At 35.6% G+C, this 16,731-nt stretch overlaps 1 protein-coding gene across 1 annotated transcript in view; it reads left to right on the top strand.

Moving 5' to 3' along the window:
• Positions 1-16,731, top strand: part of LOC132110975 (CUB and sushi domain-containing protein 1-like) — a 648,917-nt gene that overhangs the window by 433,726 nt on the left and 198,460 nt on the right. The window contains exon 6 of the mRNA XM_059518126.1: positions 15,424-15,536. Coding sequence (XP_059374109.1) covers positions 15,424-15,536 — 113 coding nt within the window. The remainder of the gene's footprint in view (positions 1-15,423; positions 15,537-16,731) is intronic.

Genomic DNA, 16,731 nt, shown 5'->3' with positions numbered 1-16,731 from the left:
TTCAGTCAAAGTTGCTCTTCTATCAGCTTGAATTAGTTGGCCCATTATCCTCTGACCTCTAGCATCAACAAGGCATTTTCGCCCATAGGACTGCCGCATACTGGATGTTTTTCCCTTTTCACACCATTCTTTGTAAACTCTAGAAATGGTTGTGTGTGAAAATCCCAGTAACTGAGCAGTTTGTGAAATAATCAGACCGGCCCGTCTGGCACCAACAACCATGCCACGCTCAAAAGTGCTTACATAACCTTTCTTTCCCATTCTGAAATTCAGTTTGGAGTTCAGGAGATTGTCTTGACCAGGACCACACCCCTAAATGCATTGAAGCAACTGCCATGTGATTGGTTGATTAGATAATTGCATTAATGAGAAATTGAACCGGTGTTCCTAATAATCCTTTAAGTGAGTGTACGTATATACTGAAAACAATTATAAATCCAACACTTTTGTTTTTACTCCCCATTTTTCCTCCAGACACCCCAATACAGTAAAACTGCACATTTTAGAGTTGCTTTTTATTGTGGCCGGCCTAAGGCACACCTGTGCAATAACCATGCTGTCTAATTAGCATCTTGATATGCCACACCTGTGAGGTGGATGGATTATCTCGCCAAAAGAGAAGTGCTCACTAACACAGATTTAGACAGATTTGTAAACAATATTTGAGAGAAGTAGGCCTTTTGTGTACATAGAAAGTTGTAGATCTTTGAGTTCAGCTCATGAAAAATGGGGGCAAAAACAAAAGTGTTGCGTTTGTAGTTTTGTTCAGTGTATATGTATTTATTTTTTGCCTACATCATCCTACAGATGAAAAATCGAATCACTTAGAAAAGTAATAACACCAAAATGCTGCATGGGTTGAGTTAATATGTATGTATTTATTTAAATAATAATTTAATTAATTAATTTCATGTATGTATGTATGTATGTGTACACACATACAAGTGCACCAATTTCATGGATTTCTCAAATAATTACAGTTACACCAAATGTGTCCAGTTAGGTTGTTATTTAGTAATTAGGATAGGCCTAGTTAACTAGATTATATTCATGGGGCATGATTACTGTCACCCAAGGAAAATGACCATTGTTTGGAGTGTGGTAAGAACATGAACAACCAACATACATTTAAACCAGGGCCAAAATCTCTCTATAAGACCATGTAAAGAATCACATAAGACTTTTCTGCTCCAGGCTAGCAAAACCTTTTCAGCTATGAAACTACTATTACTGTGTGTAAGAACAAATGTCATGCATGCTTGACCATTTTGTGTAAGGTACACACTCATACACACTTACCTGCATGTCCCATGTATGGCAGTCAGTGTTTGGAATAACGCCGTTTAAAAGAACGGCGTTAGGTAACGATGTTATTTTTTCATTAACGGGGTAATCTAAATAATTACTTTTCCCGTCGTTACAACGCTGTTAACATTACTGGATGTTAAATGCGGTGCGTTACTATTCATTGATTGAATAAACTGTATAATCCGAACGCACCCCTGGCTCACACAGCTAGTAAGGAGGTGGGTTAATAACGAAATAAGCGATTATTATTGGCTAAGGCAGAGTCGTGTGTTTCATGGTAGCCAATCAGAGCCAGTGTTTTTACACACATGCCAGCACATGCGCCAGCGGCGCCACATACACACACACACACACACACACACACACACGCAACAGCTAAACAGAGATTCGCAGCAGCAGCAGAGATGGCGAGTCAGGAGCAATCCTATGAAAAGTTGCCATTTTCAAGGTGGAGATAAAAGCACTACTTCCAATTCATTGTGGTCAAAGGCAAGAACGTGCATGTAATGTGTGCATTATGTCCAGGAGCGAAGACTTTGTCGACATTCGTTGTAAGCAACTCTAATTTAATGAAGCATCTCACAACGACACACGCATCTACAAAGCTAGTGGCCAAAAACTCTTTTCTTACAAAGATAATACTTAAAGTGCAGGATAAAACTCTTGTTGTCTGTTGACGTGCAATAAATATCGAAAGTTATCTACGAACACCTGTCTGTTCTACTCATTTCAACTGACTTGTTAAAACTGCTCAAAAAATACAAATTCTTTTACATATAGCAACTTTTTTTTTTTAAACAGTAACGCAAATAGCTACTTTCCCTGGTAACGAGTTACTTTTATTATAGAGTAATTTAGTTACTAACTCAGTTACTTTTTGGAACAAGTAGTGAGTAACTATAATTAATTACTTTTTTAAAGTAACGTTCCCAACAGTGAACTGAGAAAAAAATAAATTTAAATTAAATTAAATAAGAATAAAAAAAGGTTGGAAAAGAGCAAACTTAAACTTACAGACACTGCTGTGCTTTTGAGGTATTGATTTCCCTTTGTTTATTTCTCTAATATTTCTGTTCAATAGAATTTCTGAGATTTTTACAGTCATGTGACACACTGATACTGAGTTACTCTAGCCTCACAGGCACAGCTATAGAATTTAACAAATAGGCCCACTATAGTTTCTTACGGATTACTGAAACATTGGCTGGTGAGCAGCCTCTAAGCCAAGTCTCTTCCATGATAGTCAGAAGTATTTTCTGTATTGATCCCATTTCAGTGGCATTAAAGAGATTCCCTGGTATTTTTTTTATTTTTTTTATGGGATGTGCAGTATATTTTGACCGAAGAAATCTCACTGCATATTTTTTGAGATGCCAGATCAATCAAAAAGACTTCAAAAGGGTAGTAAGTACTTATCCCTGATCGATGTCCAGCCTGGTGCTGTTGAATGTGCTGGGCAGCACTGTGTGCGTTTATGTCGTAGAGTCATTACATTGTTCTGACTATTTGGTTTGTTGCTCCATAGCCTGCATTTTATGTTTTATTTTGTCATTATGACACACTTGTGTGTGTGTGTGTGTGTGTGTTTTAAATGGCAGTGAAAAGGCAGTTTATTGACCATTGAATGATTGTTTGTTTTGCTTGTGGTAACCGACAAATGATCAATGCTGATCAATCCTGAAGCCCTACTGAGTCAAGCCGATGCAGGTGCATTGGTAATTGGTGGGCTTTATATATGGATACAAACTTCTGCCGAGAACAGTTACCTTAGAATATTTCTCCTTTAGGACTGTGATACCTTCATCCTGTTATCTGTCTGAGTAAAGTGGTTCTAGTTCAGACTAATTGCCCTCAGTCTTAAGATGTTGCACTGTAGGATCACCCTCATTCTTAGGGACAGCACAGTTTTTTTCATAATATTCTGCTTTTGGGGGATCAGAAGAAGCTTATGATGCCATCTCTTTTGTCTGAGGTAGAAGAGTCAAGTGAGCCAAAGCTCCCCAAGCACATGATCAAAAACAGTGCAGAAACCAAGCTCTTTATAGAGCTGCGTATTCAAATTAAGTCACTTTTATTTGTATAGCGCTTTGTACAATACAGATTGGGTCAAAGCAGCTTTACAGTAGCAAACAGGAACATATTTAGTTAATCATGCAAGAGAACAATAAGAAACAGTATTTTTTTTTTCAAGTTTAAAGTGTGACAGACTTTGCTTTGCATGCTACAAATGTTACTGTCCAATCCATTAGCCATGCAGAACAACAGCAGAACTCCTGATGCTACCCTCACAGCCATTCAACTGGGACCAGTCCCTAAAGATCATGTCTAGAGCTTCTTCAATGCCTTCTCTCTCTGCCATTACAATTTGCTGATGTGGGGAGAATTAGTTAAATAAGTTTATGTTTATGTTGACCTACTCCTGAACGTTTCTGTGTGCACCGTAGTATCTCTGATCTCTCTCGCTCTCTGTGTGAGTGATGTGTGTGCGTGTGTGTGTGTGTGTGTGTGTTAATTAAAGCAGTGCATTAATATAAAACAATGATTAAACTGACTTGGAACTACTTGTGCATTCAATAGTTTGAATGCATACCTGCCACCAAATCAGAATCAAGTATTCAGACAGACCAAATAATGGAATAAAAGTAGCACTTTCAAATTACGGCAATTCAGCATAAAGCAATTGTTTGTTTTTAGTTCATTTGAATTTTCCCTATTTTCCTCACTCCCTTTCACTTTTAAATAACTTGAATTAGTGGCAGTTCGGCATCAATTGCTTGAATGCAACAACAAAATTAAACATCAAACTCACTTTAACCTATATATAAAACATAGAACTTTTATTAACACAACAAATAAAAATACCCCATGCTATAGGGCAGGCTATGCCCAATATAAAATAAATAAATAAAATAAAAAATAACTTACACAGTTTAAATAGCCTATTTCCAGTTTTGTATACCTAAGTAAACATGTATAATATATAACCAAATAAATAAGAAATGTTGAATCTGATCTCTGATACTCTCTCTCTCTGTGTGAGTGATGTGTGTGTTAATTAAAGCAGGTAATATATAACGGTGATTAAACTGACTTGGAACTACCTGTGCATTCAGTAGTCTTAATGCATACCTGCCAGCCAATCAGAATCAAGTATTCAGACAGACTAAATAATCAATATAAAAGGAGGATTATAAAGTAAAAGGAGCTCAAATACTGAGGTGCTAAACCATTCAGGGCTTTATAAGTAATAAGCAATATTTTAAAATCTATACAATGTTTGATAGGGAGCCAGTGCAGTGTTGACAGGACCAGGCTAATATGGTCATACTTCCTGGTTCTAGTAAGAACTCTTGCTGCTGCATTTTTGACTAGCTGTAGTTTGTTTACTAAGCGTGCAGAACAACTACCCAATAAAGCATTACAATAATCTAACCTTGAGGTCATAAATGCATGGATTAACATTCCTGCATTTGTCATTGAGAGCATAGGCCGTAATTTAGATATATTTTTGAGATGGAAAAATGAAGTTTTACAAATGCTAGAAACGTGGCTTTATAAGGAAATATTGTGATCAAATAGCACACCTAGGTTCCTAACTGATGACGAAGAATTGACAAAGCAGCCATCAAGTCTTAGACAGTGTTCTAGGTTATTACATGCAGAGTTTTTAGGTCCTATAATTAACACCTCTGTTTTTTTCAGAATTTAGCAGTAAGAAATTACTCATCATCCAGTTTTTTTTTTTTTATATCGACTATGCATTCCATTAGTTTTTCAAATTGGTGTGACAATCATCAGCATAACAGTGAAAGCTAACACCATGTTTCCTGATGTTATCTCCCAAGGGTAACATATAAAGCGTGAAGAGTAGCGGCCCTAGTACTGAGCCTTGAGGTACTCCATACTGCATTTTTGAACGATATGATACATCTTCGAGATTCAAGATTGGTCTATAATTAACTAGTTCTTTGGGGTCAAGTTGTGGTTTTTGATGAGAGGCTTAATAACAGCCAGTTTGAAGGTTTTGGGGACATATCCTAATGACAATGAGGAATTAATAATATTCAGAAGAGGATCTATGACTTCTGGAAGCACCTCATTTAGGAGCTTAGATGGTATAGGGTCTAACATACATGTTGTTGGTTTAAGAAGTTTATACAATTCTTCCTCTCCTATGGTAGAGAATGAGTGGAACTGTTCCTCAGAGGGTCTATAGTGCACTGTCTGATGCTATACTGTAGCTGACTGCTGAATAGTTACAATTTTATCTCTAATTGTATCGATTTTAGAAGTAAAGTAGTTCATAAATTCATTACTGAGGTTATTTTGGGAAATGTCAACACTTGTTGAGGCTTTATTTTTCATTAATTTAGCCAGTGTATTGAATAAATACCTGGGGTTATGTTTGTTTTCTTCTAAAAGAGAAGAAAAGTAACCGGATCTAGCAGTTTTTAATGCTTTTCTGTAGGATAGGTTACTTTCCCACCAAGCAATACGAAATACCTCTAGTTTTGTTTTCCTCCAGCTGCACTCCATTTTTCAGGCTGCACTCTTTAGGGTGCGAGTATGCTCATTATACCATGGTGTCATACTGGTTTCCTTAATCTTCCTTAAGCGTAAAGGAGCAACTGTATTTAAAAATGCTAGAAAAGAGAGAGTCCATAGTTTCTGTTACATCATCAAGTTGTTCTGAGGTTTTGGATATGCTAAGGAATTCGGATACATCAGGAAGATAACTTAAAAAGCAGTCTTTTGTGGTAGAAGTGATGGTTCTTCCATACTTGTAACAAGAAGTAGAATTTAAAATTTTGGCTATATGAAGTTTGCACAAAACTAAATAATGATCTGAGATATCATCACTTGGCTGCATAATTTCAACACTATCAACATCAATTCCATGTGACACTATTAAATCTAGAGTATGATTTCGCAATGAGTAGGCCCTGAAACGTGTTTTCTAACCCCAATACAGTTCAGAATGTCTAAAAATGCTGATCCCAATGCATCTTTTTCATTATCAACATGGATATTAAAATCACCAACTATTAAAACTTTATCTGCAGCCAGAACTAACTCGGATGTAAAATCACCAAACTCTTTAATAAATCTGTATGGTGCCCTGGTGACCTGTATACAGTAGCCAGTACAAACATAGCAGGGGATTTATCATTAACATTTGTTTCTCTGGATAATGTTATATGAAGCACCATTACTTCAAACGAGTTATACTTGAAGCCTGCACTCTGAGAAATCCTTAAAACGTTGTTATAAATTGAAGCAACACTTCCCCCTTTGCTTTAGACGCGTCTCATGTTTATAACAGTAATCTTGGGGGGTGGACTCATTTAAAATAATGTAATCATCAGGTTTTAGACTGTTTTCTGTCAAACAGAGCACATCTAGATTATGATCAGTGATCATATTATTTACAAAAAGTATTTTCGTAGAAAGGGATCTGATATTCAATAAGCCAAGCTTTATCATTTGTTTATCCGTATATGTTTTTTATTTGTTGAACCTCAATTAAATTGTTAATCTTAACTTGGTTTGGACATTTTTTGTATTTTCTAGTTCGGGGAACAGACACAGTCTCTATAGTGTGATATCTAGGTGAAAGAGTCTCTATGTGCTGAGAATTAGCTGACCTCTGTGACGTGAGGCAGCTAGCAGATGGTCGGTTTAGCCAGTCTGTCTGCTTACTGACCTGGGCCCCAGTTGGTCAAGTAAAAACACTAAGACTATTTGCCATATTTCTAGAGAGAAGAGCGGTGCCACCCCAGGAGGGATGAAGACCATCTCTTTTTAACAGGTCAGGTCTGCCCTAAAAGCTTGTCCAATTGTCTATGAAACCTATGTTATTCTGTGGGAACCACTTAGATATCCAGCCATTGAATGATAACAATCTGCTATGCATCTCGTCACCACGGTAAGCAGGGAGGGCGGCATAATAGCGGCGGACGAGAGAAAGCCTCTTGTCCTTGGGTTTCTGAATTGTGCTGGAGGCTGGTCGCTTCGTTCCATCCGCAGAGTCCATTTGAAAACACTATTGCCGCTGCTTACTATAATGGCTGGCGTGCCGTACGGTTGTAAGCCCAAGTAGACGAGAACGCACATGATGTCACATTTTGTGAATCTTCGTGCCAATTCGGGCCTGTCTCCTCCACACACAATTGAGCCTACAGGCTGATAGGGGCAACTGTGGTGGACAGTCGAGGTGTCATTCTTTTTTTTACATCATGGTTGGCTCATACATGTACAAATGAAAACTCTATCTTAAAGATTTTTTTTAAAGTAAAAACCTCCACATAGCTCCTTTAATCTACTTTAAATGAAGCAGTGAATGACGTGTTCTCCCGGTACCTGTTTATAGTCGCACCTGTAGTGACGTCAGAGGCTGTCGCCGGCCAACTCGTTTGTGTTTTTTCAATGTATGCTTCAGACACGGGTCACGATGAGGTGTTCCCCATAGCGACCCCTAGAGGACGCAGTGTCTCGTTCCCTACTCAGTGAACCATGGTTACATTGTAACCTGAGACGATTTTCCTTAGTTGTCAGTTAAAATCATCAAAATTAAAAGAAATAAACATTTGAAATATATTAGTATGTGTGTAATGAATAAATATATTATACAAGTTTCACTTTTTGAATGGAATTAGTGAAATGTATAAAATCTAACTGGTCTTATGCCATTAATGTACCTAAGGGAATTTTTTAGCGAAATGCTAAATAGTGGAGTATATATTCTGTAGAAAATGCTATCTTCTTATTGAACTCAGTTTATTACTTTATTTATTAATTGATTTATTATTAAGTTTTCTAAAACTTTATGATCACATGTAATCATATTTGATGGCTTTATCCTTTCTTTATACATCGACATCACCACATTAATTCAAAAACTGTCCCATTGATACTATTCAAATGCAGTAAACATTTTTTGATGCCAAATATAACACTCTAAAAACTGCTGGGTTGAAAAAACTTTTTTTTACGACCCATACTTGATTGAACCATGAAACTGAAAGGACTGCGCATGTGCAAGGATGCAGAAATAACGTAATGACACATGACGCAAGTAAGGAGGGGCTCTTCCTTTTGAATAAAGAGTTGTATAAATGCTGTCCCAACATTATAAAACTTCCTTTCACTCGGCAACTGTGAAGTGGAACAGGACAACCTTGTTTTGGATACTCATCCACAGGCAAACTGTTTTGGGTGCAAAGAGGGGCTTTTTTTTTGCGTGATAAATATGAGCAGCACAGCAAAGAGGTTTATATGTATATTTATCCATAAATGGGTAAATATTAATTCTGCTGTTAAAAACAAATAAAGAAACAATATAGGAGAGTGGTTATTATGTGCAAACAGTGAGATACTCGATACTATCTTGTGGCGCAGGAAGAAAGTCAAAACACATGACGTGTCTTGATTTACTCCGCCAACGAATTGGAACGGCAGTTCAATCTGAAAGGAAGTGAGGTAATAGTATTTAAGGAGTAGTAAAAAAAAAAATTGGGGAGGAAGGACGACGACGGTGATCGCACATATCTGTGGTATAAGATGCAGGGTTATCCGTGAGTGCACATATTGTATGGTGCTGGGCGATCGATTTAGTGTTGTGAGGACAGATTTCTCCAAACTAAAGATACCTGTACTGAGTGTGTTATATCCATTGGGAACTGGACTCTTGAATCGGTCGAATTAAATGTGGGAATAGAGTGTACCGGCATCTCCAGATATCTGCAGCAGTTTTTTTTTTTTTTTTTGTCTCTCTCTTTTTGACAAGATGTATACAGGTGTACCAGTGCTGTAATATTTATTTTTTATTTTGTTTGGACAATTTATTTTTTTATAATTATTTTTTTTTTTGTGTGAAAATAAATAAATATGGGATTTTGAACGAAAGCCCTCGATTTCGTTTGCATTTACTCTATTCATTTATTTATTGTGTAAGTAGTTGAAATGACTGTAAACTTATTTTGGTTTGTAACCGGTGGCTTTTAGAGCTCATTTGGGTTTATGTAAATATTGGCAGGCTTATTCCTGTCTGGCGCCCGAACACTTTAATTTTGTTTTAAAACTGTTTTCTGGGCCCACCACCATTACAATCTATATGTCATTTTCACTTTCACTATTTGAGCAGTGTGCGCATGTCAAAAAAAAAAAAAACATTTTGATTAGAAGCTTATGACATATAAATGTGCACATCAGCCCGATCACTTTTTTAAGCATTCATGTAAACACTGCAATCATGTTCATCAATCTTGAATTCAGTCTCATTGAAGCAAAAAATGTGCATGTAAACGTAACCATCAGTTTAGGGGAAAGGACATTCTCTTCTTTGACCAGCATTCATCCCAGTGACCGCCTGTTCTTCATCAGTGGCCTAAAAAGAGAAAGACATTTGAAAAAAGAAAACATTTAATTAAACTATCCATTTTCAGATAGAGGTGTTTTCAAATCCGTAAGGATAGGTAAATATATAAATATTTTTTTATTTCAACACTTAGTGTGGTTGTGTAATGTCTCTGTCTACCACAGCGCTCTAGAATGCTGTAATGGCAGCACTTGAATGAGGGCATGTAATATTGTTTGAATAAATATATTGCTTTCAGAAAGCTACTTCTTTACTGTAAAATTAAAACAGACATGACATACACATACCTCACAAATGTTCATGTACGTGGAGGGCTGCTCTTCAAAGGGTTAGTTCACCAAAAAATAAAAATGGTCATAATTTACTCTCCCCCATGTTGTTCCAGACCCATACAAACTCTGAATTGTTGTCCTCCGTTTCTAGTCTGTGAGATTAACATTTTCTTTTGAACATACATGTTCACTATCATATAATTTAAGATTTATTCATATATAAATATTGGAATGGATTACTTCTACAGTAACTCTGTATTTATGAGGCTTGAATATACCAATTATCTAGACTCTCAATGGATTAATAAAAAATTATGAGAGAATTTTAAATATATTAATTTGTGTTGTAAAGACAGACAAAAGTTTTATAGGTTTGGACTGACATGAGGGCAAGTAAATTATTTTTTGTTTGAACTATTCCTTTAAGAAAGGAAGACCAAGAATGATGACTCTCCAAATCAGACAACTCCATTCTGCAATGTTCTGCAATGAAAAAAACACAGACATCAATAGTTTTCATGACATATGAGCATGTAATCACACTCTTGTTGCATCAATATGTGAAGTAAATAGGCATGAGACAACAGACTCTTAGTAAAACAAAAACTATAACATGATGGGATTATGAAGTTTACTTGCCTTAAACCCGTCTTTCCCTCTCTTCTGAAGAAGCTGAGAAAACCGCCTCCTCCTCACAAAAGCAGGCTTATGTGTAACGTTAGTTAACTCCCGGCATGGGCACAATGAAGACACAAGCTCAACAAGTCTGAAATATTACATGCAAAATATTACTTTTAACAATTACCACTTCAACCACCTCAAAATAATTATTAGGGGTGTGCACGGATAGTCGAACATTCAAATATTCGGTCTGCTCTAATTATTCACTAAATAAAAATTATATTGAAAAAAAAAAAAAAAAAACGTTCACAATAAAACCTTATTTGGTCACTTTCTGTGATTCTCCACGGCATATTTGAAGATGTATGCAAGCAAAAAATAATTAATGAATAAATAAGGGGCCGTTCACATATCGCGCCTAAAAAAACGCGTCGGGCAGAAGCACTCCTGAGGCATCTGCCATTGCTAAGCAACAATGACGCGCTCTCTCCATGAAGACGCAGAAATTTCAGCAAAGGATAAATGGATTTGCAGCACTAAAAAAAAAGCTTTCAGTAGCTGGCTACTAAATTTATTTCAAAATGGAAATCCATATAGCTATGATCAGCTGTTCCTTCATCTTGGCTGAGCTTTCAACGTTGTTAAGGGAAATGACGAAGCTGAATGTTTAGTTCTTTTCACATGACCTGCGGTGCGCTTGCGGCTCTCTGAAAAGTTGAGATGTTTTTAAATCAATGCGGTGCGGATCGCGACCGCGACCGCGTCGCTTCAATTATGAGCGTGCATACCGCACGCCTACATTGGAAATAACGAACTTGAGCGCGCAAAAGACGCGATATGTGAACGGCCCCTAAGAACTGCGGTCTTCTACAGTACTTCAAATAGGGAGGGAGTGTCAGCCACATTAAAAAAACTTAACAGCTTAATTCATTTGTGGATTAATGCGTATTGGAGACGCGAACCGTCTAAAACGATTCAGTTCGATTTGGTGAACTGGTTCAAAAAGATCCGGTTACATCGAATGATTCATTCGCGAACCAGATATGACAAACTGCTTTGTTTTGAACTGTCTTACAACAGACATGGAAGAGAAGACAACGCTGAATAAAGTCGTAGTTTTTGCTATTTTTGGACCAAAATGTATTTTCGATGCTTCAAAAAATTCTAACTGACCCTCTGATGTCACATGGACTACTTTGATGAGGTTTTTCTTACCTTTGGACATGGACAGTATACCATGCACACAGCTTCAATGGAGGGACTGAGAGCTCTCGGATTAAATTTAAAATATCTTAAACTGTGTTCCAAAAATAAACGGAGGTCTTACGGGTTTGGAACAACATGAGGGTGAGTTATTAATGACATAATTTTGCAAATTGGGCGAACTAACCCTTTAAGAAACCACTGTTACTTTAAAGAAATTGGAGACCTATAACCTATAATGATTGCCATAAACTTTTTTTTTAACTTATGTATATTAAATAGTTGAACCATATACAAACTTGAATACAACACATTGTAAAATGGTGTTCAACCCAACAATTGACATGAATGCTTGAGTAGAAACTGTGTCAAGGGTCTGATTGTTTCTGTAAATGTGTAAAACCCACCTCCTAATGCTTCTGAAGATTCTTTGGGATCAAACTTGCACATTCCGAAGCTGTTTCTTTATTTTAAAATATTTACTCTGTCAAATGTAATTAATGCACTGTTAATTATGTCAAAGATGATTCTTGTTTCCAGATTGTATGAAAATTTATCCATCTTATTTATTTACCTTTTTTGAAAATACTTATATTATATTATATTAACTCTTTTATCTGTTGTCCTCCCGATGGTTTAGCTATAGTTTTATCTGCACAGGCCTCTACAAGCAGTCTTATTTTATCAGTGTTTTTTTTTTTTTTTGGTTAGCACACTCATCCTTTGCCTCTTCAGCTCAACCTGGTTTTCATGCACTGTTGAACTCCACTTTCTTGAAAAGAAATGAGGGCTTCACACAGCAGTCTGTGTCAATTGCAAGTCACTGCAGTTTTGTACCAGACAGGTTTTACCTCACTTACTGCATTTAGCACAACCAACCCCATCAGCTCAATGTTTGAAACATAGGCCGGCCTCTTGTTTGTAATCAGGTCATTTTGTTGATTTTATTTCCCCCACAAAATGAATTGAGCCTTTTCGAATAAAACAGTAAGTATGTAAATAAATAAAGGTGCATCTCACAGAAGCAACCCTAAATCAACAAATTAAGCTGATAATAAGCTTTGTTTTCTTCAAAAAAATGTGACCTGGACATGTTCTTGAGAGGTTTCATGAGATTTACTCACATGAGACACAGAGAAGATCTCCTCTCTGATCACATTGCCAAAAACAAAATAGTCTCCTCATCAAGGAGATGAAGCTCTGATTTGTGATGGAATATTACATTATACACTAATGACATCATTAATGCTTGTTAAGGATATGAATGATTATTGTCAAGACTGTGTAAATTTTGATTGGATTTAGTTTTGTCTTTGATTTGAGACCATTTTTCCTTCCTCTCGAATTTCAGATTTAATATTTCAGATAAATATCCCCTGCAGTCATTTTGTTTGAATGTTTGGCATCAATAATCAGAAAAATAAATATCGCTCCAGGACTGTAGCTGTGCACTAGTAGTGCATCACACTTGTGATTCAAACCATTACTGTCATGGCTTCAAATTAACCCTTGCAAGATAATTCCTTAAAATGAACACACACACAATAAGGAACATAATGTTTACACACCTTGCATTTTACAAGGTGAAGGTGAAGTTTTAATAGGCACACTGGAATATGAAAAAAAAAAAAAAAACTTTTGTAAACAGCAGCAGGTCAAAAGCACAAGACATCTTAATGACATCAAAGCTTGTCTTGAGGAAAAAAAGGCAAATTTTTAATTATTTATTTATTTATTATGTTTTTTTTGCTATTGCGGTAGAGTCTGTATGAATAGATTTAGATTTTATTTTACCTGTGACTGTGTACTAAAGTGAGATGTTGATCATCCATATGTCAAGATGCTTTTTAGAAAGAAACAGAAAAGCCCTAGGGTGTCCACGTTTCAAAAGAAGTAGCGGCACACTGCAGGGAATTGGAATATTGAAATGGAAGTGCAGTTCAGCTGACAAGAAGCATAATTAGGAGATGCATAGACATATATTTACTCAAGTCTGCATATAATTTTTAATTAACTATTCTGTTCATCTCTGGCATAATTATCTGGAATAATAGAATGAGGTATATGGATAAAATCATTTGGCATGCTGAAAGGAATCAGAGCTTGAAATATTAAGTAACAGAAATATCAAACTTTGATATTAAATTCCCACAATCAGAAATTCAGAAGTAATTGTTTGGAATGTAAATGGAGTATGACTTTACCAGCCAACCAACTAGCCAACCAACCAACTACTGTAAGTTCTATAAGAAAGAAAAAAAGATGGAAATATATTAACAGTCCTCCGTCCATGACACTGACTCACTGCTGAGCTGCCAGTTTTAATCTTAACCGCTCTTAACGCTGAGTGGATGGTTAGATGCATGATGGGCTAGTATTAAATAAATAAATAAATAAAAATAAAGGTCTTTCCAGCATTAAGGTAATAACATTACTGTATTTTTTTAATCATCTTGTTGCAGTTATAAATTTGACTGCTAAATGAATGATAAAGAACTATATTAAAACTTGTTTTGTAAAATTTCTTCGTCATTTGAATATTGATTTAAAAATCGGTTTAAATCATGAATCAGATTTTTTTTTTCTAAAATAAAAATAAAAAAATCTGGGATTTTTTTTTTAGGCCATATGCTATTTTTCCAACTTTAAAAGCAAGTAAAAAAGGCTCCCTTTAAAATCACTTAAGTTGTCAATTACTAAAGCTCTTTTTTATATCGTGTGCATTTTGTTGATTATAATGAGAGAACTTGAGTTTAATCGTGAGGATGGTTTATTAATCCGTCCATTCCTTAGAGTTTCAAAGATTTAATCGTGCAGGTTTAATTTATTTGTTTCTTGATTTAGGCTAATTAGGCCTAAATAATGGGAATGAAATTATACAGTGCTTCATGTTTAAACATGCAACAATTTCTTAATCAGTTTACAGACAAATGTCTTTTTCCCAATAAGTTATGTCAAAATAAAGGACAGGTAACAAATAACAAAAATGCATGTTGTTTTATTAAAGGAAAAAATATATTTATATTTAAAATATAAATTAAAATATAGGCATAATATATGAAAATGTTGACATTTTGCATATTAATCCATGTAGCCTACCCCCCTAAAAGAGGCTACCTGAAAATGTGCTTTGATGCGCTTGTTTTATAACTTGTGGTTAAAGCGCCACTCAGCGGTCAAAAGCTGCAAATGCACTTTACAGACGCCGCGGCGGCGGTACCCGCTGCAGTAAAAAGGGCCTTTTGAATGTCTACCTACTGTAACTAACCAATTAACTAACTAACTAAATTATCAGTATTATTATTATTATTATTATTTAATCTCCTATTTAAATTAAATAAATTAGAATTGTTGTGTTTCACAAAAATATGTTTAATTAGTACTGCAATACCATACAGTATAAAGGATATTCTGTGAAGGTTACAATAAGAATAAGGAATGTTTAAATAATACAATTTAAATTGTTTATGTGAAACTACTTCTATGTTCAAATTATTTATTTATTTATTTATTTTTGGTAACCTTTATCTGTGCAAAAATATTATAATTTATCCCATGCAATTGTATAATGAAACTCAGATTGTACCGTTTATTTTAATTGCCTTTTTTATTCTATGAAATTAATACCTTGTTTCTTTTCAGGCTGACTGGAATGAATTTGCCATCTCCTGTCATCAGTAGCAAGAATTGGCTGCGGCTTCACTTCACATCTGATAGCAACCATCGGAGGAAAGGATTTAGTGCTCAGTATCAAGGTAAGAGGTCAGTGTGTGTAGGACACTGGAGGAGAGGAGGGCTCATCATTGGCAGATGTGGGACAATTGGCATTGAAAGATGGCACATCCCTTGGTGTGTCCTGCTGTAGCTAAAAATGACATCTTGGCTTCTCTAAGTGACTCAGTGAGCAGACACATTGTTGGAATGATGATTACAGCATACCACTGAACACCTCCAACACCCAACCCCTACCCCTTTTTAAATTGGGAAATCAGTCACGACAGTACTGAGGGAATTCATGTTCATAACGTGAATAACGCAAGATGAGGCGCTTCTAAATAATTTTCATGATATGCGTTTATGATCGTGTTTTCTATTTGCATAATAAGCGAGAGATACCGTGAATCTTAGGGGAAGCTCAGGGGATTTGTTAAATTTGTTATTTTAGAACATTTTAGAGCACTGGCTTTTATATGACAAAAAATATATGCACAGTTGAAGTATTGCAATTTGTGTAGATTATAAATTATGTTCATGCTTAATAATGGACTGAAAATGTCCACAGTATTGGTGCATGAATAGGTGAGAATGGGAACGGCTGTAACACCATCAGCTTGACCACTTAGAAAAAGCCACATACAGTAGATGAACATGAGCACTTTTTCCTGAGGTGACAGTAGTCTCTCTCTCTCTCTCTCTCATTTATTTATTTATTTATTTATTTATTTTTAACAAACATGACTATAAAAAAAAAAAAAAAAAAAAAACAATCACACCTGCAATTTAATTTGTGATCAGTTTAATCCATATTAAATGACAAAATGTTAATTATCTGAATTTGCTTATTAAGTTAAATATAATGTCAACTTTTACATGTTAAATGTAAATATATGTTTAAATAGTAATGGCTTTTAATTTTTTTAATTTAATTTGCATACAACATTTTTGCAACAATTTGCATCAATGTAAATCCTCAGAAGAACGTAAATTCTATGCTTGACATGACTCATTTTTAGGATGATGTCTGATAACAAAGTTTGCCCATCATTGAAGATCTACCTCTGATAATTATGAAAATACCTCTGCCCATCAGGACAGTCTTATTTTGATGGCCCATGCAAGTCTAATTCATAGAGGATTGTTCATTTTCAGTGAGGTGTTGGCACTCTTGGGTACTCGAAAGCTTTTCCTAACTGTATAAATAGATTGTGATTTCCACTTCTACACACTTCA

Source organism: Carassius carassius, chromosome 30, assembly GCF_963082965.1.
Source record: "Carassius carassius chromosome 30, fCarCar2.1, whole genome shotgun sequence".
Lineage (NCBI taxonomy): Eukaryota > Metazoa > Chordata > Actinopteri > Cypriniformes > Cyprinidae > Carassius > Carassius carassius.
Note: the sequence above shows the minus strand (reverse complement) of the source record. Positions and strands in the feature narration are given on the sequence as shown.